Source organism: Lontra canadensis, unplaced genomic scaffold (assembly GCF_010015895.1).
Source record: "Lontra canadensis isolate GAN:19392208 unplaced genomic scaffold, GSC_riverotter_1.0 scaffold5, whole genome shotgun sequence".
Classification (NCBI taxonomy): Eukaryota; Metazoa; Chordata; class Mammalia; order Carnivora; family Mustelidae; genus Lontra; species Lontra canadensis.
In genome coordinates, this window is record NW_022630999.1 from 21,576,683 (window position 1) to 21,603,558 (window position 26,876).

The following is a 26,876-nucleotide window of genomic DNA, read 5'->3' on the forward strand; positions in this document are numbered from 1 at the left end:
TTCCCTCTTATTCTCTTCCTTGGAAATGTGTTGCCTAATGTCCTACCCATTTAACAAATAATGGTTAGTGTTTCATGGTGCTTGAAGTTTCTAATTGGAAAAAAAACATAGCTTTATCTTAGAAGCTGGAAAGACATTGCTCTTGAATTTTAAGACACAATTTTAAAAGAGAATATTAAAATGGAACATAATTTGTACTTGGTTTTGCACACTTTTTCTTCCTTACTTTATTTTCCTCCATTTTTCTAGAAGATGGCTCTAATAGTCTCTTGAGGTTTTCACCAAAAAGACTTGCTTACCAATTCTAGAACATATTAATAAAATACAGAGCAATACAAAAACTGACTTGTTTTTATTTTAAGGACCAATGAATAAATAGAAGCATAATTTATTAGTTTTGATTTACAAGAACCGCTTCCTTTCCAAATGAGATAAAAAGCTCCACTAAAGATAATAGCCTATGGCTGAACTCATTGTTACTTGACGAAGAAACCTATCAACTCGGTCATAATCCACTTACTTGTCAGTCATGTTAAGATCTTGGCTAGAGGAAGGTTTTAGCCTTTACATTAAATTATAAACTGTAACACAGACAGAGGCGCATGAATCAAAAGAAGGAGCCATCTAGTCAGAATGATCGTTCTGCTTCTTATTAGTTACTATTTCTCTGAGGTTCAATCTCCGGCCGCAAATATTTAGATAATGCAGAGGCTGGCAAACTATGGCCCTCCCTGGGCCAAATCTTGCCTGCCATACATTTCACTAAGGCTCATGAGCTAAGAATGGCTTTTATGCTTTTAAATGATTGAAACCAGAAAAAAAAATTCTTGATACACAAAAAAATGCATGAAATTCCAAAGTCAGAATTCATAAAAAAGAAAAAAAGTGTGATGGGAATGACACATGCCCACTCACCTGTGCACTATCAATAGTCACTTTCCTGCCTTAACTGCAGAGCTGAGGAGTGCAGCAAAGACGGAGCAGCCTGCCAAGCCTCACCCGGGTCCTCTCTGGTCCATACCGGAAAACATCTGCCAAGTCCCGAGATCGGACTAACCACACAGGGTTTTTGTGAGATGAAGAGAGACAATCATGAAAGCATCTGGCACACAGTGGGCACTCAATAAGTGTTGGCTGCTAGGATTACACATAAATATTATGTTAAAAAGACTGTGCATCTTACCCAATTCTGATTACAGAATGTAATGTCCTCTAAGGTCACGTTCCCTGAAAGAAAGGTAAGGACCTCAGAATGGCTATGGAAATCAGGTTTGAGGAGGGTGAAGTTGAGGCTGAAGGATGTTCTATTTCAATGGCTTATACAGTTGGTTCTTAACATTTTGGGGTACTGGGCACAGAGACTATTAAGTTAGTAACTGCCTTTATTCAGTAACTCTCAGGGATAGATTTCCATTCCTCAGTGCAGACTCCAGGTTCAGATTTATCTTTTCTCTGCTAATGCAACTCATTATTGAATTATAAAATGCTGTTCAGCATAGCTTCTGTAAAAAATGTGTGTACAAAATACAGCACAAGTCATGGAATCCTGGGATTTTTTTTCCTATTAAATATTTAGGCACCTGTTCTAACATCTTCATTCCATACATCCTGGAAATCTTGGCTGGCAGTTCATGAAATTCTTCAGAAACTGCAATTCTGTGATCGCTGAATGGGTGATGAGATGGCAAGGGTTCCTCATAATTAGGTAGAACAATGAGTTCTTAGGGAAAAAAACAATTTAGTTAAAATCTTAAAAATTAATTAAACATAAAAGTCTTAAGTCTTGAGGAATGTCACTGTATTGGTGAGGAGTTTATTCTAGTTGAACTTCAAGGATATAGGATCCAGGATATTAATTAATATAGCAGTTTACAGGTTTTGTTTTGAAACTTAGTCTATAAAGACTAAGCCAGAGAATAAAGTTTAGGTGGAAATTTCATTGGTCAGTAAGCACCTTAGGTATTTAGGCAGAGCTCAGAGTAAATCAACATTTACGTGGCTTTGGTGGAATAGTAGTTAGCATAGCTGACTTCCAAGTAAATCAACATTTTAAGATTAAATTTTATGAATGAAAATTATTAACTGCATTATAAATATTATTTTGTATGAAGATCGCCAACCAACCAGTCCTCTGATCATAACTGCTGAACGGGTCAACCATAGGGCATGTCCTCGAGAGCTGGCAGTGTAGCTTGAACATTTAGCAGTTATAGCCAAGCAATAACAATAACAAATGGCTAGGAATATGACAGGAAAAACACAGAGAATTTTGTGGAGCGCAGAACAGGGGACTTACTTGTGAATACATAAGGAGGGGAAGAAAGACATGGCTTCCTGTAAGAGGGGACTTGTAAACTGTTTCCTGAATGTCATACAGGAAGTACAAGGTCCAGGTCATCCAGTGCCTTGTAATCCTTGTTAGGAACTTCACCTTGTATACCTAAGGGAAATGAGAAGCTTTGAATTATTTATGCTACGATTGAGATCAACAGTGTCTAAGGATTAAAGAATGCATTTTTTTAAATTGAAGTAAAACTTTAATTCCAGTATCGGTAACCTACATTAGCTTCAGTTGTATAATATAGTGATTGAACAATTCCGTATGTTACTCAGTGCTCATCATGATAATTGTGCTCGTAATCCCCTTCACCTATTGCACCCCTCCCCCAACCCACCTCCCCTCCAGGAACCATCAGTTTGTTCTCTATAGTTAGGAGTCTGTTTCTTGGTTTGTCTGTCTCTTTTTTTCCTTTGCTTATCTGTTTTGTTACTTAAATTCCACATATGAGTGAAATCATATGGTGTTTTTCTTTGACTGACTTATTTTGCTTAGTATTATACTCTTTAGCTCCATCTGTGTTGTTGGCAAGGGAAAGATTTCATTCTATTTTATGGCTAAATAATATTTCGGTGTGTGTGCATATGCGTGTGCGCGCGCGCGCGCGTGTGTGTGTGTACACCTCTTCTTTATTCATTCATCAATCAATGGGGACTTGGTCTGCTTGTGTAATTTGGCTATTGTAGATAATCCTGTAAGACACATAGGGGTGGCATATATCCCTCTGAATTAGTGATTTTGTGTTTTTTTTGGGCAAATAGCCAGTACTGTGATTGCTGGATCATAGGGTAGTTCTATTTTTAACTTTTTGAGAAACCTACATACTGTTTTCCACAGTGGCTGCATCAGTCTGCATTCTCACCAACAGTCTAAGAGTGTTCCTCTTGCCAACATCTGTAGTTTCTTGTATTGCTAATTTTAGCCATTCTGACAGGTGTGAGGTGCTATCTCATTGTAGTTTTGATTTCATTTCTCTGATGATGAGTGAAGTTGAGCATCTTTTCATGTGTCTGTTGGCCATCTGGATGTCTTTTTTTGAGCAATGTCTCTTCATGTCTTCTGCCCATCTTTTAATTGAATTCTTAAAAAAAAAAAAAAAAGAATGTACTGTTGAAGGGTTGAATGGACATAGAGAAAGAAAGTGGTGGCCCAAACTCAGATGAGTGATACTGGAGACCTGGTTATAAACTAGGTTTTAAGGGAGGATCTATTGAGGAATTGGTATGAATATGATCTTCTTACTTAGTAACTGGACTAGAAGGACGTAGTTCTGCTTTATATAGTTGTAATGATGAGCTTAGGTCTATAAATGGACCAACTAAATTATGATGAAATTGGAGTAAGTCACTACGAGGTTAGCAAAAATGATGGTAGACTGGTTCACATTGAAAGTAGTTTCTTGCTACCAAAGCATGCCTATGTTCTGAATGTAAATACCAAGTAATGGGATGGCCGAAAAAAAAAAAAAAAGTCCTCGTGCAGAATTTAGCAATATCTACTAATAATTGAGTACTTACTAAGCAGAACCACAGTAAGCACTCAGTGCATGTTAGTTGTTGCTTAGTATGTTCAGGCCACTTTTATTGATATTATTTTATTAAATCCATGTACAGTCTCACAGGATGGCTGCTCTTCTTCCCACTTTGCACACGAAGACTCAAGGATAAGAGTTTATGTAACTTCCCATCTCCTCCCGGCTAAGAGTAACAGCATCAGGATAATAATCTGGTTCTGTTGAAGTCCATCCCAGGCAAAAGAAATTCTAACTCCTGCAAATCATAAACATGATGACAAGTACAACATTTTCCCCTATTTTAATTTCACATACCTAGATATAAAGAATACTCTGAAATTTATGGCATTAAGACTAAAAGTCTACAGCTTCAAAATCAATAGAGTACTCACAAAAAGTCTTGAAATGCAATGAACTTCAAAAATCTGGCCAGAACCTCAAGTGCATTTATGCAGTGTGGAATTATATTTTGACGTAAGTTCCTAAAAGTGGAAAAGGTTTTATTGATAGTCATTATATCACTACACACTGAAGAAGTTTGACTTCACCTTTTACACGGGGCCTCAATGCTGCTGTAGCTCATCTGATAATAGAATCTTTAAGTGTTTCTTGAAAATAAAATATTGATGTATGACAATGCCTTAGAGAGGATTAAATGAAGTGGCTCCATTCCCACAATCTCTTATAAATGTGTTAAATGGAGTGGTGGAAGAATTGACCCATTTCTCTAAAGAGTAACCTTTGCCAATTCATTATTCTACAACCTAGGTCTGGAAGTTTACAGATGTTACAGTGATTATTCATGGGTAAGTATTTTCCTTAGAGTCTTCACAGAATGTCTTTCATAACTTCAGTCTTAGGAAGCTGATTCTGTCTGCTCAGCAAGAGAGAGCACACTCTCTCTTGCTGTGTGCACACTCAATTGCACATTCCCTCTAACCAAGCTCATGAGAGTGAGGTTTACATTAAAAATATCAAAATATCAATTTGTAAATTTGCAAGGAAAAATAATTGGTGCATGGATTGAGAAAGCTACATCTTCACTCCCTTTAGGAAGGTCTACATAAAAAGGGAACATAATGAGAAAGATAGTTAATATACTGGAGATCAAAACAACAAGAGTTAGGTAGAAAGGATTCTTGAGTGACAGCAGGCTAGGTCAGCCCAATAAAGACAGTCCCCTCAGTTGTCCCAAAGGACAGAGTTCTCTGAACAAAGGTTATAAAAGCCTTGAGGGTCAGGACTCCATCTGCCTCATATCTGTCATCTCTCTGAAGCCTGGCGTAGAACATAAATTCATCAAGTGAGAGCAGGGTCCGTTGACGAAGACTCCTTCGTTTAGCGTTGGAATGAATTCTGTCTTCTTTCTCCTTCTGTTGATCTTTTTTCTTCTACGCATCCATAGATGACCTTTTGAGTACCACATTCTTTCATTAGATAGGCCAGCGTAGCATAGTTGAGGGTGAATATGCTTATCAGGTAGCCAATTTGTGTTTTTATGCTCACTTGTGCATTTCTGTTTTCATCCATTTGGTGTTTTTGCTTCTTATTTTTTCCCAGTTTGGAGAGTGAAGAGCAAGGAGGGCATGACATTGCAGCTCCTAAGAACATGTTCCATAAAGTTTATTTCTACACATCTGTTGCAGCAACACTCCACGCTATTCTCTAAGATAGGATAGTAATGCAGTTCAGCCAGATTGGCCCGTCTGTTGCTTCTAAGAGTTTCTGCTAATTACGAGAAATGAGAATCAGGTTATTAAAGGGCTATTGAAGATGATCAAGACGGAAGCCTTGGGGAAAATCACCTTGTCATTGAACCCTGCAATCCACTGAATTTACAGAGTGTTTTACTTCCATCCACTTCCACAGATAGTTAATGAGCTCTTGCTCTGTTAAGGCCAAGGCTGGAGGTGTATAGATAATTTTTGCCTGCATTTAACTTAGAAAGATACCACTTTATCTTTGGACTTATTTTTTTAGGTTTTCAAACAGCCTTATTTTTTTTTTTTACATTTAGTTTTATTAACATAATACTTAGAAACCCTTAAAAGGATCTTCGGATTGCATAAGAGGAGGTAAGGAGAAAAATAGATAACCAGACAATGCTACTTGGTGAACAAACTGTATATTTTAGGAGTTGACTCCCAGCAGAAATTTCCAAGAAAGTCAAAAAGTGGTAGAGTCAATCATGTCCTCAAACCACATCATTGGTCCTACAAGTCAAGATAGGTATCAGGAAATGTAAATCTTTTGCCAACTCCTATATTACCTGTCTCCATGATTCTTGTCATTCATGTTTTTCATGTAAGTAATGAAAAAATTGAGACTGATGATCCCTGGTCTCCTTCTACATCAGAATATGCAGTGTTCCACCACTTGTGAGGTTTACAAAATATGCAGATTTCTCTTGTCTGCAATCTACTGCAGAAATGATACCAGAATATTTGGTTTGTGCTTTATTTTTTCCAGTTTTAGTGAGGTATAATTGACAAAAATTGTATATATTTAAGTTATATGACATGATATGATATGTGTATACATTGCAAAATGATTTCTATAATCAAGCCAATTAATACATCCATCACCTCACATAGTGGGTGTGTATATATTTATATTTATATTTATATATATTTGTATCCAATTTATCTATATTTATATTTATCTCTCTATATATAAATATATATCTTATATAAACATATTATATATCTACATAACACATGTAAGTCACATTTTCTTTATACTTTCGTCCACCTGTGGACATTGTTTTCTTTCATGTCTTGGCTGTGGTGAATAAGGGTTCAGTGAACATGAACAAAGGTCTCTTCAAGACCTTTGGTATATGTTCCTTTAGATACATATACGCAGAATTGTGGTTGCTGGATCATAAGGCAGTTATAATTTCAGTTTGGAGGTGAAACTTCTTACTGTTTTCTCTACTAGCTGAATCCATTTATGTTCCCACCAACAGCATTCAAGGGCACCCTTTTCATCATACCCTCACCAATGCTTGTTATTGTCTTTTTGATAATTTTGATAAATTCTTTTTGATAAGCCATCCAGACAGGTGAAGTGATATCTCATTGTGGTTTTGATTTACATATCCCTGGTGATGAGTGATGTTGAACAACTTTTCATATATGTGACCTTTTGTATATCTTCTTCGGAAAAATGTATGTTCAGGTCCTAAATCATTTTTTAATCATGTTGTTTTTTTGCTACTGAGTGTTACAAGTTCCTTATATATTTCGGATAATAAGTCTTTACCAGATGAATGGTTTGCAAATGTTTCTGTCCATTTCATAGGTTGCCTCTTCATTTTATTTCTTTTGCTTTATGGAACCTTTCAGTTTGATGTAGTCTCACTTGTTCATTTTTGCTTTTGTTGCCTGTGCTTCTGATGCCATCTCTATGAAATTGTAGCCAAGACCAAAGTCAAGGAGATTTTTCCCTATGGTTTTCTTCTAGTTTTACCTTGTCAGGTATGCAATTTAAGTCTTTAATCCATTTAGGGTTAATTTTTGTTTAGATACAGGACTGAGTTGAATTTCATTCTACATGTGAATATCCAGTCTTCTCAGCAGTGTTTATTGAAGAGACTATATTCCCGTTACTTACTGTTTTGATTACCATAACACTATAATACGATTTGGAATCAGGAAGTGTGATACCTCCATCTTTGTCCTTCTGTCTCACAGTGCATTGGTTTTTCAGGACTTTTGCAGTTCTGTACAAATTATAGTATTGTTTGTTCTATTTCTGTAAAATACATCATTGGAATTTTTCTGGGATTGCATTGAACCAGTTGATTGTTTTGGGTAGTATGGACATCTTTAAGAACGTTAATTTCTCCGAACCATAAACCTGGATCTTTCCCTTTATTTTTGTCTTCTTCAGTTTCTTTCATCAGTGTTCCATATTTTTTTTAAAGATATTTTTTTAATTTATTTGACAGACAGATCACAAGTAGGCAGAGAGGCAGGCAGAGAGAGAGAGGAGGAGGAGGCAGGCTCCCTGCTGAGCAGAGAGCCCGATGCGGGACTCGATCCCAGGACTCTGGGATCATGATCTGAGCTGAAGGCAGAGGCTTTAACCACTGAGCCACCCAGGCGCCCCAGTGTTCCATATTTTTTAGTGTACACATCTTTCATTTCCTTGGTTAAATTTGTTTCTAAGCATTTTATTATTTTTGATGATAGTGTAAATGACATATTGTCTTAATTTTTGATCATTTATTGTTAGTGTACATAAATACAACTGATTTTTGTGTATCAACTGTGTATATTGCAACTTCACTGAATTCTAATAATTTTTTGCAGTCTTTAAGGGTTAGAAAGCCATATATATAAGATCATGTCATCTTCAACAAGACAGTTCGACTTCTTTCTTTCCAAATTGATTGGCTTGTATTTCTTTTCCCTTCTTCTGCTTCTGCTTCCTAATTGTTGTGGTTGTGACTTTAAGTAGTATAGTTATTATGAGTATGCAACCTTGTCTTGTGTTTTGTTGTTGTTGTCTGGTGTGTTTGTGTGTGTGTTTGGGTGTGTGTGTGTGGGTGTGTTTTGTTTTTGGTTGGTTTTTTTTTTTTTTGGAAGGAGACTTCTCATTGATTTATTCAAGTATAGTTTACACATGGTATTACCTTAGTTAAGTTTCAGGTATACAACGTAGTAATCCAACAACTCACTACATGATGCTGGGATCACAAGTGTATCTACAACGTGTTACCATCCAATGCTATTATAATACCATTAACTATTTTCTCTATGTTGTACCTCTTGTATATCTTCCCATGACTTCTTTATTCCATAGCTGAAAACTCTATCTCACACTCCCCTTCACCCATTTTGCCCACCCTTGCATCCCCTCCCTTCTGGTTAGTCATGCTTGTCTTAATCCTAATTTTAAAGGGAAAGCTTCCCATTTTTCGCTGTTGCGTGTGATGTTGGCTATAGGCTTGTCATATATGGCTTTTATGATGAGGAGGTACGTTGCTTTTATACTTAATTTGTTGAGTTTTGCTTTTTCTGTATTTACTGAGATGATCATATGATTTTTATCCTTTATTTTGGTATTGGGGTGTGTCACATTCTTTAATTTACTGAGGTGAACCATTCTTGCATCCCAGGGTTAAATCCCACTTGATCCTAGTGTATGGTCCTTTTAATGTGCTGTTAAGTTTAGTTTGCTAATATTTTATTGATGATTTTTTTCATCTGTGTTTATCAGGGGTGGTCTGTAAGTTTTTTTGCTTGCAGTGGCCTTATCTAGATTTAGTTTGAAGGTAATTCTGGCCTTATTAAATAAGTTTGGAAGTGCTTTTTCCTCCTTTTTTTTTTTTTTTTTTTTTGTTAAGTATTTTTTTTTTTTTTTTTTTTTTTTTTTTTTTTTTTTTTCCTGGTAGAATTCACCCATGAAACCGTCTGGTTCTAGGGTTTTCCTTGTTAAAGGTCTTGATTACTACTTCATTCTCCTTACAAATAATAACTCTGTTCAGATTTTCTTTTTCTTTATGATTCATTCTTGGTAGGTCATAGGTTTCTAAGAATTTATCTGTTTCTTTGAGGTTGTCCAATTTATTTGTGCATACTTGGTCATAATAGTCTCTTCGTATTTCTGTAAGATTAGTTGTAATGTCTTCTCTTTGATTTATCATTTTATTTATTTGAGTCCTTTTTTAATCTATATTAGTACAGCTAAAGGTTTATCAGTTTTATCTTAAAAAAAAAACAAAAAAAAACTAAAACTAATACAAAAACCCCAAACCTCTTTGTTCTTCTCTGTTGTTTTTCTAGTCTTTCATTTATATGTGTTCTAATCTTTATTATTTCTTTTTTTCTGTTAACTTTGGGCTTAGTTTGTTCTTTTTTTAGTCCCTTTATGTGTAAAGTTTTGTTGTTTGAGATTTTTTTCCCCTCTAATGCAGATATTGAGTACTATAAACTTTCCTCTTAGAACTGCTTTGCTACATCCCATAAATTTTAGTATGTTGTGTTTCCATTTTTGTTTGTCTCAAGATACTTTTTTGTTTTTCCTTTTGAATTCTTCTTTGACAGATTGATTCCTTAGCAGTGTGTTGTTCGATTTCTACATATTTGTGAGATTTTCAGTTTTTGTCCTGTTACTGATTTTTTTTATTAAGGTAGCATGTGAGTGGTGGGGAGGGCAGACAGCAAAGGGGGAGAGAGAGAATTTTAAGTAGGGACCACACTGAGCACTGGGCCTGGCCCAGTGTTTGATCTCACAACCGTGAGATCATGACCTTAGCCAAAATCGAGAGTTGGACACTTAACAAGTTGAGCCACCCAGGTACCCCCCTTACTGATTTCGAGTTTCATGCCATTGTGGTCAGAGAAGATACTTAATATGGATTTAATCTTCTTAAATTCATTAAACTAGTTTTATGATCTAACAAATGATATATCTTGGAAAATGTTTCAAGTACACATGAGGAGAACATGTATACTGCTGCTGGTTGAAATGTTCTGTATATGTCTAATGGGCCCATTTGGCTTATAATGTTATTCAAAACCACTGTTTCCTTATTGATTTTCTGTCTGGATAATTTATTCATTTTTTTAAGTGTGGTATTGAAGGTCTCCTACCATTATTGTATTGCTGTCCATTTCTCTCATCAGTTCTGTTAATACTAGCTTTATATATTTAGATGTCCCAATGTTTGGTGCATGTATGTTTACAATTATTATATCCTGATAATTAATAGACCTCCTTATTATTTTAAAGTGACTTCGTCTCCTGTAACAGATTTTGACTAACTAAACATCTATTTTGTCTGATAACACTATAACCACTCCTGATGTCTTTTGGTTGCCATTTACATGGAATATATTTTTTTAATACCTTCCCTGTCCATGTATATGTATCCTTAAAGTTAAAATGAGTCTCTTGCTGGCAGCATATTGCTGCATCTTGTCTTTTCTGTCTATTCACTCCCTCTGTGAATTCTTATTAGATAATTTTAGTTCATGTACATTTAAAGTGATTATTGATGTAAGTACTGATTGCCATTTTGTTTGTTTTCTGACACTTTTGTGGTTCCTTTGCTCTTGCTGTCTCCTTTTGTGATTTGTGTGTGTATATGTATGTGTCTGTGTGATAGTGTGCTTTGATTCCTTTTTATCTTTTGTATATCTAGTAGCATTTTTTTTCTCTTTACCACAAAGCTTATGTAAAACATCTTATAGTTATAACAGTCTATTTTAAGCTGATAACTACTTAACTTTAATTGCATACAAAATCATTCTATGCTTTTATTTCTCCCCCCATTTTATGCTTTTGATGTCATACTTGACATTTTTATATTGTTTATCCATTAACAAATCATTATAGCTATAACTGATTTCAATGCTTTTATCTTTTAACTCTGAAACTAGAGTTTAGAGGGATTTATGTGCCACCAGTAGAGTATTAGAGTATCCTGACTTTGACTATATATTTACCTTTATCAGTGCTTTTTGTACTTTCATTTTTCATGTCATTAGTTAGCATCCTTTTGTTTCTACCTCAGCTCTGAGTATCATTTCTTGTAAGGCAGGTTTAGTGGTGATAAACTCCCTCAACTTTTTGTTGGCAATGTCAAATCTTATTTATTACCAGCAATGTTCATTATTAGTTAAATGCTGAACATTTACTAAGCAACTGCTATATGCCAGACACTATGCTAGCTGTGGGTTTGCCCAACTATGCGTCTTTCACATATGTAAATGAATTCCTTCTAAAGATCAAATAATTTGAAATGCATAACATTGCATTTCCCCTTGTTGGCAACTTTTCATTTTTCTGGTGTACAGTTGGTGGAATTTGGTGTTGAATTTTGAGATTTGGCCTTTGGTTTTAAGCAGTACTCCTCATTCAGGGGGCTTAGAATCAGCTTGGAATTCCTGCATCCAACAGTTGTATTTTGTACCCCTGAGCACTGATGGGACTATAAAAATAAAGATGAGCAGTGCTAACATTTTCAAGTAGAGGCCTTTTTTATTTCTGCCTAGTATGGGGTGTCTATCATGAAGTCTGACCCATTTTTATAGATCAGTAAATTTTATTTCCAAATAAAAATATGATATTCCACAGTTTTACTTTCAGCAAGCCTGTAAAATAATAAGAAATTATGGACCAGAAATAATTTTGGAAGAACTGATCAGTGTTTTGTGTTGAAAAGGAAAGAATGCATGAACCCATCGGTGTAATAATACCAGTATTTGCTTTACTGTATTTAATTAATTTCTCTTAAAAAGATATATTTATAGTATGTTTTATTACTAGTCACATTAATTATCAAATATGTCAATTCCTTCTCAAAATACTGACATAGCTTGAGAATCTTCCATTTTGTACCATGCATATATTTGAATTTCCAAAGCAGAAAATGACTTCAGCTTAGACACTGTGTCTGGCCAGTGGAGATATTCTCAAAACTGTGGGGATTTGTCACTGAGCCAGACTTCATTCACAGGAAAAGTTCTCTTAAAAATCAACCAGGTAAGTTTGCCTTTGTCCAAAGAAAAGCACAGTTGGATTTGTTCTGTTTTGAGGAGGCAAAGCTGGGTAAGTGTCATTTTGCATCAGATATTATTTGTGAAGTGGACAGCTGGCATTATATACTGTCGTAATTACCTGCTATTAGTTTAACTCAAATTCAACTGTTTTTAGCTTATAGATGGTACATACTTTTCTATACTTAAATAATGCCTCATAACACTTTTTAAAGAATTTTCCCTGGGCAAGATTATGAATGCCTTGGTGCCCTATAGCATCCATGGGTCTTTTGTCTACCTTCACTTTTCCTCAATTCCCTAGTCTCCTCAGTTCCTGTGGTGCAGATGGGGCTGATTCCTTCCTTTTAGTCTCCAGAACTGCCATAGGAGCCAAATTTGGCCAATTTGAGAACCTCATCCCCTGGTCATAGAGATTTGCTCAGGGATAAGGATACGGCTTAGAATCCTTTTCTGGAAAAGATCTTTTCTTTTTCCTGTGGAAGTAAACTTGGGAGCACCTATGGGCATCTTAACTACCCCACAGAGAGAGCAAAATGGAGAATGAAACCCAAGAGAAGCCTCGAGAAGGAGAGGGAGAGAGAGCCTCTATTGTATTTTAAGTGCTGTACTCCATACCCCTTAAGATCCATCACTTGAGATTATAGTTATATGATTTAGGACCCCCTCTTTTTTCCTTAGGCTAATCTGAATGAGTTCTGACTGCTGTCACCAAAAATTTCCTGGTGAATATCTCTTTCCAGATTTGTGCCGTAACTCCTTTATGCCTCTTAATGACCCCACAGGAGTATCGCAGCTTAGCCTGCCTCCCAAGTAAGTGACACAGCAAACACTCTCCCTTATAATCATAGTCTCCTACCTTATACCTCAGACCTTAAGGTCTTTGCCAAGAGCCTGACTTGATAGTTTCTCACAAAATCTTGTAGATAAACATGCTTATTAGTTTTAGGGAGTTATTTACATTGTATAAGAGAACTCACTATCCTGAGTACAGTTCAATATCTTAACATGTCCAAAAGCTTAAATAAAGTCTGAAAACTCAAGGTAAAGAAAATGGAGTTATATGCATGTTGTTGCACTTGGGTTAAAAAAAAAAATTCTGCATTCACTTACTTAGAAAATATCTATTGTGCCCTTCCTATGAGCTAGGCACAGTGGAAGGAACTTAGACACAATAGAGAGTAAGCAGTTTCTGCCCTCATGGATAATAATCATTTTCTATCAGGACATTTTGACACAAATCAAATAAAAATACAAATAAATGTGTAAGCACATCTATGCTAAGTATTGGTCTTTGGTCTGTGTAAGGGGGGGGTTGCTGTTGGTTCTGGGTGTTCAGGAATCACTGAATCCCAGAGCAAATTATAATGGAGTATAAATTTGAAGGTTGAATAGGAGTTAAAGAGCTGAAAACATGAGAGTGAGGGTAACTTCCAGGAAAAAGAAAAATCTCTCCACAAGGAGAAAACAGCTTTGTAAGATTCTCAGGTGGAAAGATACATGATCTCTTTGAAGAAGAGAGAATGGCAGCAGATGAGACAGAGAACATAGACAAGGGACCAGGGGAAGCCAGGCCTTTCAAGTCATGGTGACAGTTGTTGTCTTTACCTTTCAGGAAATGGTAAGAAAGTCATTTAAGGAGTTCAGTCCACACAGTGACACAATTAGGTTTATATTTTAAAAGTTATCACTGCAACTTCACGATGTTAAGTCTGGCTGGTTATTAGAATCACCTGAATTACCGGCTTCCTGTCCCATTCCAGAAGAATCAAAGTTTCTGGGGTGGGCCCCTGGCTCTGGTCATTTTGAAAGCTCCCTCTAGATGATTCTAAGATAAAGCTAGGCTTGAGAATCACAGCTGTAAATCAGGTAGTAGATGTAAGAGCATCTGTGATAAAGAAACTCTGTGAACTGGCTACTCAGTATGATGCAAGGTTATCATCGCCCCCCTCAAACCTAATTGTGAGTTACATTAACGAAAACATACTTCCTGAATGAGCGATTGGTGTCTCTGCCCCCGAATTAGACCCGGCACACCTGAGAAGTTTGTGCACTTCTCAGCATCAAATTTTAAAAGGAAATTTGCCAAACTGAAACATCCCTAGAAGATGATAAAAGGAATCTGAACCATAATGAATAGAAATGATCCAGGGGCACCAGATACATTGAAATTGTAATAAGTAATCCTTTTCAGTGGGTGGTTTATAGGATCTCTGTTTCAAGTAAGTCAAAGGCTATTGTTTATTTGTAGGGGAAATATGAGGTCCAACTACTTCCCAGTCTTAGACATCAGAAATGATGGCAGGAGATGGTGCAGACAAGAATCCTTGCCCTCTTGGAGGTTTTGTTTCAACTGAGAATGAAGTTTTCCCACTCATAGGATCCTTAAGATCAGAATTTTAAACTGACCTTCATGGTTAGCAGCTTTAGAATCTATATGAATTACAGGGAGATACATTTCTGCTATTAATTCTAGAACATTGAAAGTAGAAATCTCTGAAAAGCAAGGAGGTCAACATCTGTGGACAGATTCCAGCAGAAATGGCCCTTGTAGAATCTCAGGACAAGGATAGAGAGATGTAATAGGAAGGAGGCTGTTGAGTGATCTGGTCCACTGATCTCAGAATCTCTGAAAACCCAATATGATAGTATTAATACTGGAGCTCACACGGTTTGAGTGTTTACCATGTGCCATCCAACCTAAGTGCTTTATTATGCGTTATCTCACGTGAAATTTATGACACGCGTCATGCAGAGGAGGAAAAGGAAACCGTACCAAACTATAATTTTTAGAAGTTAAAAACATGACTCGTACAAACATAAAGTAAAAAGATGTAAAAAAAATTTAATGTGACTTGTTGTTTAATGAAGGTGTCAGTAGGATGGTAAGATGGGTTTCAAAGAACAGTTGAGGAGCTCTTTGTTTACAGGTACATTAGTAAAAGAGTGCTAGCATGAGATTATTAGATTGGCTAAAAAAACTGATTACTGTTTTATAGGGCAATAAACCATCACACTTCGGATTATTTTATCAACTGGAAAGAAGAAATTTGTATCTTTTTTTTTAAGATTTTATTTATTTATTTGACAGAGAGATCACAAGTAGGCAGAGAGTCAGGCGGGGTGGGGGGAGAGGGGGGAAGCAGGCTCCCTGCTGAGCAGAGAGCCTGATGCAGGACTCGATCTCAGGACCCTGAGATCATGACCCAAGCCGAAGGCAGTGGCTTAATCCACTGAGCCACCCAGGTGCCCCAGAAATTTGTATCTTTAATAGACAAAAGCTTCAAGGTAATACAGCTTCACTAAACTTGGGACCTTTATTTAGTAGTGAGCAGTGAAGTCAACAAAGCACCTAATTTTTTTTTTTTTCTGGGTTTCAGGAATAGAATTTAGTGATTCATCCCTCGCATATAACACAGAGGGCTCATCATAACAAGTGCCCTCCTTAAAAACCTGTCATCCATTTAGCCTTCCCCCATCCACCTCTGTCCATCAACTGTCAGTTTGTTCTCTATTGTTAAGAACCTCTTATTGTTTGCCTCCCCCTCTTTCCTTTTCTTTTATACCCTTCCCACACATTCATCTGTTTTGTTTCTTAAGTTCCACATATCAGTGAAATCATATGGTATTTGTCTTTCTTTTGATTAATTTTGCTTAGCATAATATTCTCTAGCTCCATCCACGTCACCGCAGATGGAAAGATTTCATTATTTTTGATGGCTGAGTAATATTTCATCACGTGTGCACATGTACACACACATTATCTCTGTCCATTGATCAGTCGATGGACACTTGGGCTTTTTCCATAGTTTGGCTATTATTGATAATACCGCTATAAATATTGGGGTACGTGTGCCCCTCCAAATCTGTATTTTTGTATCTTTTGGTCATATGCCTAGTGGTGTAATTACTGCATCATAGGATAGTTCTATTTTTAACTTTTTGAGGGATCTCCATACTGTTTTCCATTGTGGCGGCACCAGTTTGCACTCCTACCAGCAGCGTGAGAGGGATCTCCTTTCTCTGCATCCTCGCCAACATCTCTTGTTTCCTGTGTCCCTTAGGTAATTATTGAGAGTGCATGTTATGCAATTGCCACATAAAACTTTGAAAGAACATGATTATCTTTTGGCCTTATTTCCAAGTATTGGATGATATTTCTTAACACTGGAAGGGTTCAGTAACTTCTCAGGATTTTCAAGCTGTAGTAATGAGGCTGGGTCACACCTGCTCTTTGTCCAAATACCCATACTGAAATGAGCCATACAGCAAATACCGGGGGACAGGGGGGCGGATCTTAGGAAAATATCTTTCAAATCCCATCACCATTGTTCTGCCTTTGTATTTTTTCCCAGTTTTTTTCCCAGTTACTTTATGTTTGTTTGTTTAATTGATTCTTAAAACAGTTGTAAACCACTCCAAATTAACCTCTCCTCCTATTTTGTTCCTACTAAAGTAGTTTGGCATAGTAAACATGATTAATAAGTAGCTAGTGGTTCATTAGCCACTTGCTACTGTTGGCTCTAAGACAAAGAATCTGGAACCCCAGGTACAAATTCGCTTCTTTAGAATTTACTACTGCTGTTTCCTCAATAAGTTTCTTCCTCAGTTTATAGGATGTGTGTGTGTGTGTGTGTGTGTGTGTGTGTGTGTGTTTGTTTCTGGTTGTTGTTAACTTAGGATGTCACAGTGACCAAAGACGGGATTGTGAATGCTGATGGTCTCCTATTTTTAGAATGGTAATCTTGAACTCTTTAGGTTTGGAGAGAAAGTCCAGTTCTTTGCAACCGGCACTTTTTTCAACCTCCTGTAACTGACTGCAGATTTCATCTCACTGTTTTTCTTTCCTGTGAGTTAATCTTGAGAAAAGACTTAAGTGTTAGGTTTTCAGGATAAATGAAAACTAGCTATGCAGTTGGCTTAATGTTCCAATAAGGCATTAGGACAGTTGCCTGTGTTTAAGGTCATAGACCCCTATCAGGTAAAGGTAAAGTGGCAGAAAACTTAACTAGTCAATCATATGGTTTATTTTAGGAACTCAAACTAGATGTGAGAGTACAGTTTTTGCTTTTTAAGAGAAAGGACCTGATTTTTGCTCCATTGTGAGAAAACTAAATGGGAATTTATAGGCCTTGTAGTAATGTATCGTTTAATAAATATAATATATATTATTTAATGTAATTTATAGGCCACTTTAGGTGGTTATCTCACCAAATCCTCAACATTTCCATGAGGTAGAGTACATCATTATCTCCATTTTACAGATGAGGAAACTGAGGTCCACAGGGGTTAAGTGAGCTGACCAAAATTCACAGCCAGTCATAGATGCACAGTTAAGATTAGACCCAGGCCAACTGGGTCCACAGTAGACCACAGCCTACTGCTGTGAAGGTCAGATGGCATTGCCTTTCCCATATGATGCTGGGATAGAGAAAGCACATAGACAATTAGCCAAAATCCCATTTTCTAACCTTAGATCCAGCATTAACTGTCTTTGCAACTCTGGATGAGTCATCTCATCTGTCTGGGCCTCCATTTCCCTCTGTAAAATGAGGGGTAGAAACAATTTGGATTGGATGGTCTCTGGGGTTCCTTCCAACTCTAAAGTTCTCTGATTCTATAATTGCATCCTGACCTTAGAGGCGCGCATGCTCTCCTCCCCATACACACACACATACGCCCTGCTTCCCAAGGCAAAAATCTAATCCTGCTGTAAGTGCCCATCGCAATTTGATGCAAAACTCAAGACTCCATCAAATCCTATCATTTACGACAGCCCCTTGGGAACACACAACATGTTTTAAAATCTGGCAAGCTCGTTCTTTAAAATAAGTTGCTAATGGGGTATGTTTTTAGGGGATAAAATATTAATACCAAAAAAACCCCACTGTGAAACAAATGAGGCTTTCTATAAATCATCTCTTTTCTATGATGTTACCTTGACATTTTAGTTTTGACTCTTAATATGTGGGGTTTTCAGTGTGGGAGAAGAGGGGGACCCCCTTTGTATCTTTAAAGACTTCCTCTTGTTTCATGGTAAGAGGAAATGTCAAAGGTGGACAACAGAATCCTGCAGAATGGACCCAGGACATCTTGACGGAGTGTCATCCAGGAACAGTCACAAGTGTGCGGAATTAGTACATACTCTGGTTATAGGTACATTGTTTTCTCCTTTCTATTTTCTCTGACACACATCTCAAGAGCTGGTGAAATGTTACTTTCCTGGACCAGCACAGAGTGGAGAGCAACAAAAGTGCCCCAAAATAATTGCATTATTTTTAGTTGCATTAGTAATAGAGTCACCTGTGAGGATGAGGGGACAACTCCGAAGGCCTGAACCAACATAGAAATGCAAAAAATAGGGCTCCCCCTCCAGCAGTCAAAAATGTGAGCTATGACTGAGGCAATGGCAGGCGGGGAGATGAAATCAGAATTCACCTCTCAGCTGTAAGAGGGCTCATTCTCCGGGCTGGCAAGAACTCAGTGGGCTCACGGGGGTGAGCCCGGGACTGCCAGGGAGAGAAGGTTAAAAAAAGAGCAGCGCTGAGCAGAACAAGACTCATCTCCCGACCCTAGCCCCACCGAGCAGAACCCAGAGAATGGCTCAGCACTCAGCATTGGTTCTAGAGGCACTGTCCTTTGTCGTTGTGACTCTGAGGCCAGCAGCCGCCATGGGCGCTGCTGCTGGGGAGCGAGTCTGTGCTTGACACATGTGTTTCCCATTGATAGCTGGAGACAGCCCAGTGGCTCGGGGTTGGCCTGACAAAGCCGTATTGAAGTACAGACAGAGTACGGTTTCAAAGCAGTCAGAAAAAGAACGGGAATGCTGTTCAGGAAATTCTTCAGGCATGGGCAGGGACTTGGCTGCAATTCTGCAGTTGGAAAATCTGACTGGGGCAGCTTCTGAACACAGGCTTGGCCTGCTCACACTCACACTCGGCGGGCTGAGCGACTGCCTCCTGGGCGCGCTCCGGGACTCTGGGCGATTTTCATCAGCCGCTTTCGGAAGCCGGGGAGAGAGGTAGGACACTGTGAAGTCCTTGCATTTTCATGCTGCGCTTTCTCAGCCTGCTGTCGGTTTGCAAGATCGCTGAGTTTTCGGGCTCTGTGTGTGTGTGTGTGTGTACGTGTACAAGTTAAAACTCCATCCCTTCAACATCTGGTGTGGAGTGAGAATCGTTTTTCTCCCCCCCCCCCCCCCCCCAAACCCAAGCCTTCTTCAAGATCCAATTTTCAGCAGGGCAGAGACACTTTGGAAAGTTAGGATTTTGCTACCAATACCAATGTGAGAGAGAGAAGTAGCTGAATTCTCAAACGGTCACCCCCCTCCAACCTTCTGTAACTTATCTGCATGGAAGGACACTTCATTGGCAGGACAGATAATTATGGATGAAACTGTGTTCTTTGCTTCGTAGGAGTTTTTGAGAGGGGCTTTTTTTTTTTTTTTTTTAAAGCAGAAAATAGCTTTCATTTTAGGAAGGAATCAGGGTTTGAAGTTTCTATTTTGGATTACACTTTCAGAGTGTGGGAGAAGATACATGTGCGTGAATTCTTGGTATCTTTTATTATTATTATATGGGATTTGGGCTGTCATTAAGGAGCCCAGTGACATGTTTGCCTAGAAATATGCTGGATCAACATTTGTGATTCTTTTTCTGTAATAATTTCCAACTTTTCTGAGTTAAGAAGTAACTGGCAGTTTTACTCTGAGAAAATACAGCCTCAGAGTAACAGAAAATAGTAGTTTATTCAGAATCATTGTTAATATAAAATGGTGTGAATTTTAGTTCATTAATTAATTGATTTTAAGAGTACTTTAGAAAAAACCCAAAATTTTAGAATAATCCTTTCTCATGCATATCAGCTACTATGCAATATAGGTTTTTACCATTATCCCCCCACCCCTGCCCCTGGAAAGCTCTGCCTTATTCAATGTTTAGGATCTAGCGATTAAGAAACTGGTTCAGCTGAGAAAGGGCTAGACTGAACCTCACCACAGCTCTCTGATTACTGGCAGAGCCAATCAGTGACAGCTCTGCTGCTCTCCAAAGGGGGCTTGGCCAAGAGTCTGTTTGGGGAAGTAGATGAATGAATGGATTCAGGTGCCTGTTTACTTCGGTTTTCAAATCTCTCCGCAAGTAGCTAATAGTAAAGATTAATGGGTGAACGAAGACGCAGGGGCTGGAATTCTCCAGGTCCTTTTCTGTGTAAAACGTCTGAGCAGGCAAACCTCGTGTCCCTTTGGTGGAAAGTCCACACCCAGAGCCAACCATTTCATTTTCTCTACAGTTTTGCACTTGGAGGAGGGAACTCGGGAGTGATGGACAGCAGGGCTTCCTACTATAAGACATGGCACACAAATATTTTCTTCTTCAGCCTCCTCTTTGGGTTGGATTGGGTTGGGTGGAGCGGGTTTGGCACTTGCGGGAGTGCGGTGGGATGCCGGCATAGACAGGGACTACATTTGTGTTTTTCTTAAGTGTCTACTGGGTGAGCAGAATGCCAAGACAGATTAGGAACTGACATGAACCGGAGCCAAGCCCACTGCCAGGGAGAAAGGAGACTCAAGTGAGCTCTAATGTCATACTCCGTCTAAATTTAGTTTGCGTCAAGCGCTGAGCAGAGCAGGCGTGAAATGGCAGCTCTGGTTGCAGGATTATGAACGGCAGTGCCTAAAACTTGGAAGAAACTTTATAGTTTCCCTTTTTTCGAAGTAGGGGAGGGGCAAGTCAGACTCCCTTGACATTCGAAAGGAGAAAGAAGGGTGTGGGAGGGTAAAGGAGAAGAAATCCAGGGCAGAGGTGTGGGCAACAGGGGAGAGGAGTGGCCACACCACGCACTGGGCAGCCGGGGCAGAGGGAGGACGTGGTGCCTAGGAATGGAACACGCCTACTAGAAACAGCGCGAGCCAGCGGGCACGGATCCATTCAGCTTGAAGTGTGTGGATAAACTGTGGCCTCACTGAAGAGAGTTTTACCCTCCACACAAGGAGAGGCCCCATGGTCAGTCTGCCCCGCTGTGCCTTCTGGAAGCAATCAGAGAGCACATTTTGTAAGAACTGCAACGCCCGAGGGTTCAGATTTCCTAAGCAAGGAGGAAGCAGGCTCTTCGGGCTTTATTTTTAACTGTAATTTCTTCCATCCAGAGATATTCCCCGTGGGGGTGTTGAGTGAGTGGACCAGGTGGAGATGGGTGAGTGATTTCCGTGAGCAGTTTGTTCTAGGGCCTGCCCACGGATGCTTCAGCAGACTTTTTCAAAATAATATAACATGGTACATCTGCTTTGTTTTAATGAATGAATGTACTTAAATTATTATTTTTAAAAATTTTGGTTTAAAAAAGGATCTCTCCAAGGTCATGTACCCCATTTTTGGTGAAAGGGTTTAATACTAGTTTCATAGGTTAGGAGGTCCATAGAAGCGTGGATTTGACCATTGAGAAGGGATTTGGGCCATCCTGTAGTTCAGAATTTGAGTACGAGTAATTGGAGACCCCTTTTATAATGGGGAGGATTGATGGATGCCCCCATTGTTGACTTAATTACTGCACTGTACTGTCATTGAAATATGTGCAGACCAGAAATACCTACCTAGATGTTACCCCTCTCTCTCAGTCATTCTTGAACAGATAGAGCACTAAAATAAATTTTTGAATTAAATATAGAGAAACTCATCTAATAATATTCAGATTATCAGCAATCATTTTTTTACATAGAAGATGTACTACTAGAATTTAATAAGGACTATACCGTGAACGTGGGACTAACAGTGAGTGACCTTGGAGATCACTTTGATTTCAGCCCTCTTACATTCTTGCATCCTAGTCAGATATTTGATTCTTCCATGGTTCTTTTCTCTTCACATCCACCTTCACTATGTCCTTTTATTTGCACCTTGAAGGAATGTGCTATTTTGTATTATATCACACTCTGCTCCTTTCTCTCTTCGTGATGAGAATGGAATCACTTGTTGCCTGTGTGATCCTACAGTTAATACAAACACAGATACCAGAGTTGTATAGGAGTAGCCATTGGTTGGGAATGGGATCTGTATTTTCCAGGACAAAATTCATGCAAATAAGCACATCAAAAAAGAAACCCAAGAACATATTTGATGTAGAACTCTCTGATCTCAGGGAAGATTTGCGGATCCCTCAGGGGGCTCCACAGAAAGAGATGCTGATCCTGGTTGGTTCTGGTTCTGTGGAAGGACCTCTGCAGGAATCTGGGGAAGAATGGCTGTGGAAACACCCTGTCTGCATTTCTAGAATTTCTAAGGTAGCCCAGCCACTTCTACATTTTTTGTATATTGGAGGTTTGCAAGAGATTTCATCTGAAAAGAGAGTTTTAGTGCAATGTAGGTGAAACTTGAGTTTGGTTGCAAGTAATAGAAATCTGCTCACAGAAGTCTGAATGCATAAGTCCTTGCTTTAGGCATGTAAAGGTGTGGACCATGCCTAGACAGAGCCATTGTGGCTTCTGAACAGTGTTCCCAGGGACTAAAGCTGCCTTTCTGCTTCACTATTCTTGGCTCTTCAGCTGAACTTCCCTTGCTCATGTCATGTATCATGTTCAAGTCAGGGAAAAGGTGGCAGGGCATAAGGGGAAAAATACCTCTCCTCGTGAGACTTGGCCCCTTTAATCAGGAAGGGTTCTTCTCCCATATAAAATTCCCCTCTCATCACAGAATACACACCTAGAACTGAATCATGTACCTACTGGCCCCATGCAGTGATATTACTGTAATGGATTAAAACCAACCACATATCACTGTCTGGGTATGGAGTAGGAACCCACAAATCTAGATCACCAGTGAAGACCAGGGAGGAGGTTGGTAGGATAGTCATTGACAGTTTTGGCCACAAATGCTTAAAAAAAAAAAAAAAGAATAAATAAATACATTTGAAAACCACTGTTCTCATAATCCATTTCTTCCACTTCAAAGATGTGAACACTGACATCAGGAAAGTTGGACACTGAGATCAAAAGATTGTGTGAGGGACACAGGCCGTCTGAGACCATAGGCAATATTTGTTCCTTGATTGTAAATCTGGTGCAGACTACATGTTCTATTCATTGGATCAGTAAAGGCCACTTAGTGATACTTCGGAAGCCTCCTGACAATAAAAGGGAAAGCGATACTGTAATGAAATCTTAGTATTAGAAGTTTCCTCAGAAATCAACAGCTTCATGGTTTCTCAAAACCTCCGGATTCAGAGTTTCAGAGATTAGAACTGGGGAGTCTCAATATTTTTAAAAGCTCTCCAAGTGATTTTTTGGGAGACCAGCTAGACACTGGTGTGCAGAACTAAGTTTTTGACCTCCACCACGGCTAAATCATTATCCAGTGCAGGGATGCCATGTATGGCCTTGAGGTACCAGCTCGAGGTGATGGCCGTGTCTCTTATCACAGAGAACCTCACTACACTGTGAAGCAGCTGGGGTCTTGTTTCTCACCTCAGGTCTCCTCAGACTGGGCCAAATTGGGTGTCTTTCCTTTGTAACCTGTGGCCATTGTCATGGGCTCTGGAGCCACATTTGAAATTGGTGGTGGTACTTGGTACAGAAATGAGGCAAAGAAATGGAATCGAGGTAGAGGTAGTCAGAATTCTTGGGATAGATCCTGACTTCACTCATCACTGGAGCTCAGTGTTCCCACGTGTAAAATGGGATCAGATGCCTCTAGAACCTTGCTCGCTCGACAGCTGGGCTCTGCTAGAGTTCGGGTGTGGCGGGGGTTGGGGGGGAAGAGCTTATCTGCAGAACCAAAGGAGAACAGCTGTGTTCCACAAGTATGGAAGCATTTTGGACTGCGTTGGTGGGGGTAGGTTTCACACAGAAGGGGAAGAGGGGGGAAAAGGCTACGTCCCCTGCCCAGGGCATTAGGCCACCTTGCAGAGTGCCACTGCAGAAAAGTGGACCTCCCCTTGCTCACACTCCATGAATTCTCTGCAGACCTTGGCGGCATCCTGCAGCAAGGAGTCCTCTGAACTGGTGCCGTGGTTTACCAGGAAAGGCATTCGTCCATCAAGTTCATAGGGATGGCCATCCACGTTGTTAAATAGAATTAAATGAAAATTCACTTTGTCGTCTACCCAACATTGGCCTTCCTGTGCCACAGCATCAAGGGCTGCCTGAATGGCCTCGTTCTTTTCAAAGCATTTTGCTCGGTCTTCAGGGGACAGCTTCTCTGTTTCCGAAAGAAACTGTTTTAGGACGGACCTATCCTCAAACTCCAGTTTGTCTTGGTTATTGGCTATGGCATGGATGAGCCTATGATTTTTGTAATTCTAAAGCTCTCCCACTTCCTTATAAATGTCTTCGTCTTCCTTTCCCGAGGCTGAGCATCTTGAATTATTTCATCTGTCCCTCATCTTTTCCTCTGCTCTTTTCTTTGTCCTTCTTGAACAGATTCCAGTTAACTTCCACCAGACAAAAATATGACTCCCTGGACTCTGTTCCAGTCAGCCACCAAGTCCATATTCCATGAATAGAGAACACCAAACGTGTATTAACCAAGGAGGAAGAGAGTGATTTTATGGGAAAAGCAGTGCAGTAAGAAAGAAGAAAGGAAGATGGACTGATATTATAGCAGAAGGAGATAAATACACACACACACACACACACACACACACACTTAATACTAACAGAGCATGAGAGAAACCAGCATAAGAATGAAACAGGCAAATCAAGATGAGAAGTATGGGTACCATCAGCAGAGGAGAGCGATGTTTTATACTGATTTATCCAAGTTAGTTTTCCCGTGTTGCCCAAATTTCTCAACAGATTCCACTGTCCTCTTTCTTTCGCCTTTGCTGCCACACAGAAAGGTGAGCATCTTCATTATCGTTCCAAATTCCTGTTGCCAAGTGTGAAGCACCTTATATAGAGGAAGTCATGTCATCTGTCGCCCCTGGCCTGCTGTCGGAGAGGTTTGCTGGACTCCAGGAGGAGCGTGTCACCACTGTTCACTAAGTGTATAAATCCTGTGAGATTGGTCTGCTCAGAAATCTTTGCTGGTGGTAGCTCCAGGTATGTGGGTGGGTGTGGAAGCTGTGGCTTTATTCTTCCTCTTAACTGATAATGCAGTGGCACCTATTAACACAAGAACAGTTTCCTGATAAAAACTATATTGCCGGGAATTAGAAACTCCCTCCTTGTTCAGACCCTTTTCTTTTGCCAAGTGATAGGATCAGACTCTCGTGAGGACCCTGACTTCCCAGTAGTCTGTTTCTCAACTCCTGGAAAGCCTACACTTTGCTCCTGGCTAGAGTGGAAGTCTTAAGCCCCTGAAATTGTTCTTGAGCTCAGAGTGAGCAAACACCAATTTTTAGCTTGTTTGCCCAAATGAAAGTTGGACACCACCCCATTGTCCTAACTCTGTGTAGGGTTGTGGTGCGGGGCATGGCATGTTCAGTGAGAGGAGGTTGCTTAAAGCCGAGGAACAACTGAGAAGCAATGCCACACTGTGTTCCTTTCTTCCTGTTCTCACCTGGGGTTGTCGGCCATCATGTCATTTGTCTGGACTCTTTCTAGCTCCTTCTCTCTCTCTTTTTAAAAAATTTCATTCTATCTTCCTGTTGCCAGTTTTCCTCTCTATTGAGAATGTTTCTTCTCTGTTCTTTGTTGGTTCGGACCCAAGTCATCTGCTTCCCTCAGTGGTCAAGAATGTTGGGAACAGGGTCTGCTCGTAACTTGGACCTTGTAATGACAGACATGAACTCCGAAAGTTGGACATGACCTTCAGAGATTCGTGCCATCACTTCTGTTGTGGGCAAAGAGGATGCACAGAGCAGGTCACAAACTGGAAGTCTGAACCTCTAGGCACTATTTGGGGTCACAAAGGTTTTTTTTTTTAAGATTAATTACAAAAAAAATTCTGAGATATTATGTACAAATATAGATAATCTAGAAGGAGCTGAAGAAGGGTATCCGTGGTCTGGTGTCCCACAGCTTGACACTTAGTACAATCGGAGCAGTTCCTGTTTCTTTGAGAGGGTATGTGTCCACTCGATTTACTTACCACATCTTCTGATCTGTAGGTGTTTATAGTAATAGTCTCTCAATAAGGTTTCCTGTCTGAACCACAGAAGGCAGAAAGTGATTTGAATGACCCTTAATTTTTTTTTCAATTCTTTGAAGGGTGATGCATAAAGTACCATTCTAGATATGTAGACAAGAAAGCAAGGCATTTTGACCTTATTCTCTTAGAGGGGACTGTTGAAATGGGTAGATATCTGTTCAGCAAAATGCAGTAGGACAGCGTGCCTGGAGCACAGGATTTGAAGTCAAGTATACTTTGGAGCAATCACATCATAGACTTGTACATGGGATTTCAAATTTTACATGTGACAGAAATCAGAATAGTCACTGCTTCCGGGGATGGGGTTAATTAGGAAAGGGCATGACAGAACTTTCTAGGGTTATAGAAACAGTGCCTACCTTGGTCGACTATTATTTACACAGATGTACAGATTTGTGAAACTTGACCTGAGTGGTTAATACCTGTGTATTTCA

The 26,876-nt window shown here is 39.2% G+C and overlaps 2 protein-coding genes across 4 annotated transcripts in view; one reads left to right on the top strand and one right to left on the bottom strand.

Annotated features, from left to right (window-relative positions):
* The window catches only part of SGCD (sarcoglycan delta), a 566,268-nt gene that overhangs the window by 159,000 nt on the left and 380,392 nt on the right, over positions 1–26,876 (top strand). The window contains exon 1 of one of the 3 annotated variants that reach the window (XM_032851649.1): positions 19,110–19,382. The exons of 1 other annotated variant lie outside the window; for it this stretch is intronic. The gene's annotated coding sequence lies outside the window, so the exon portion shown is untranslated. Of the gene's footprint in view, positions 1–19,109; positions 19,383–23,184; positions 23,190–26,876 lie in introns of those variants that run through there. One more of the 3 variants, XM_032851651.1, reaches the window with a different exon arrangement.
* LOC116864423 (ubiquitin carboxyl-terminal hydrolase isozyme L1-like) lies at positions 24,242–25,868 on the bottom strand. Its single transcript, XM_032851987.1, has 2 exons — positions 25,852–25,868; positions 24,242–24,632 (listed from the first exon to the last, which is right to left on the bottom strand). The coding sequence occupies exons 1-2, from the start codon at positions 25,866–25,868 to the stop codon at positions 24,242–24,244; spliced, it is 408 nt and encodes a 135-aa protein (XP_032707878.1).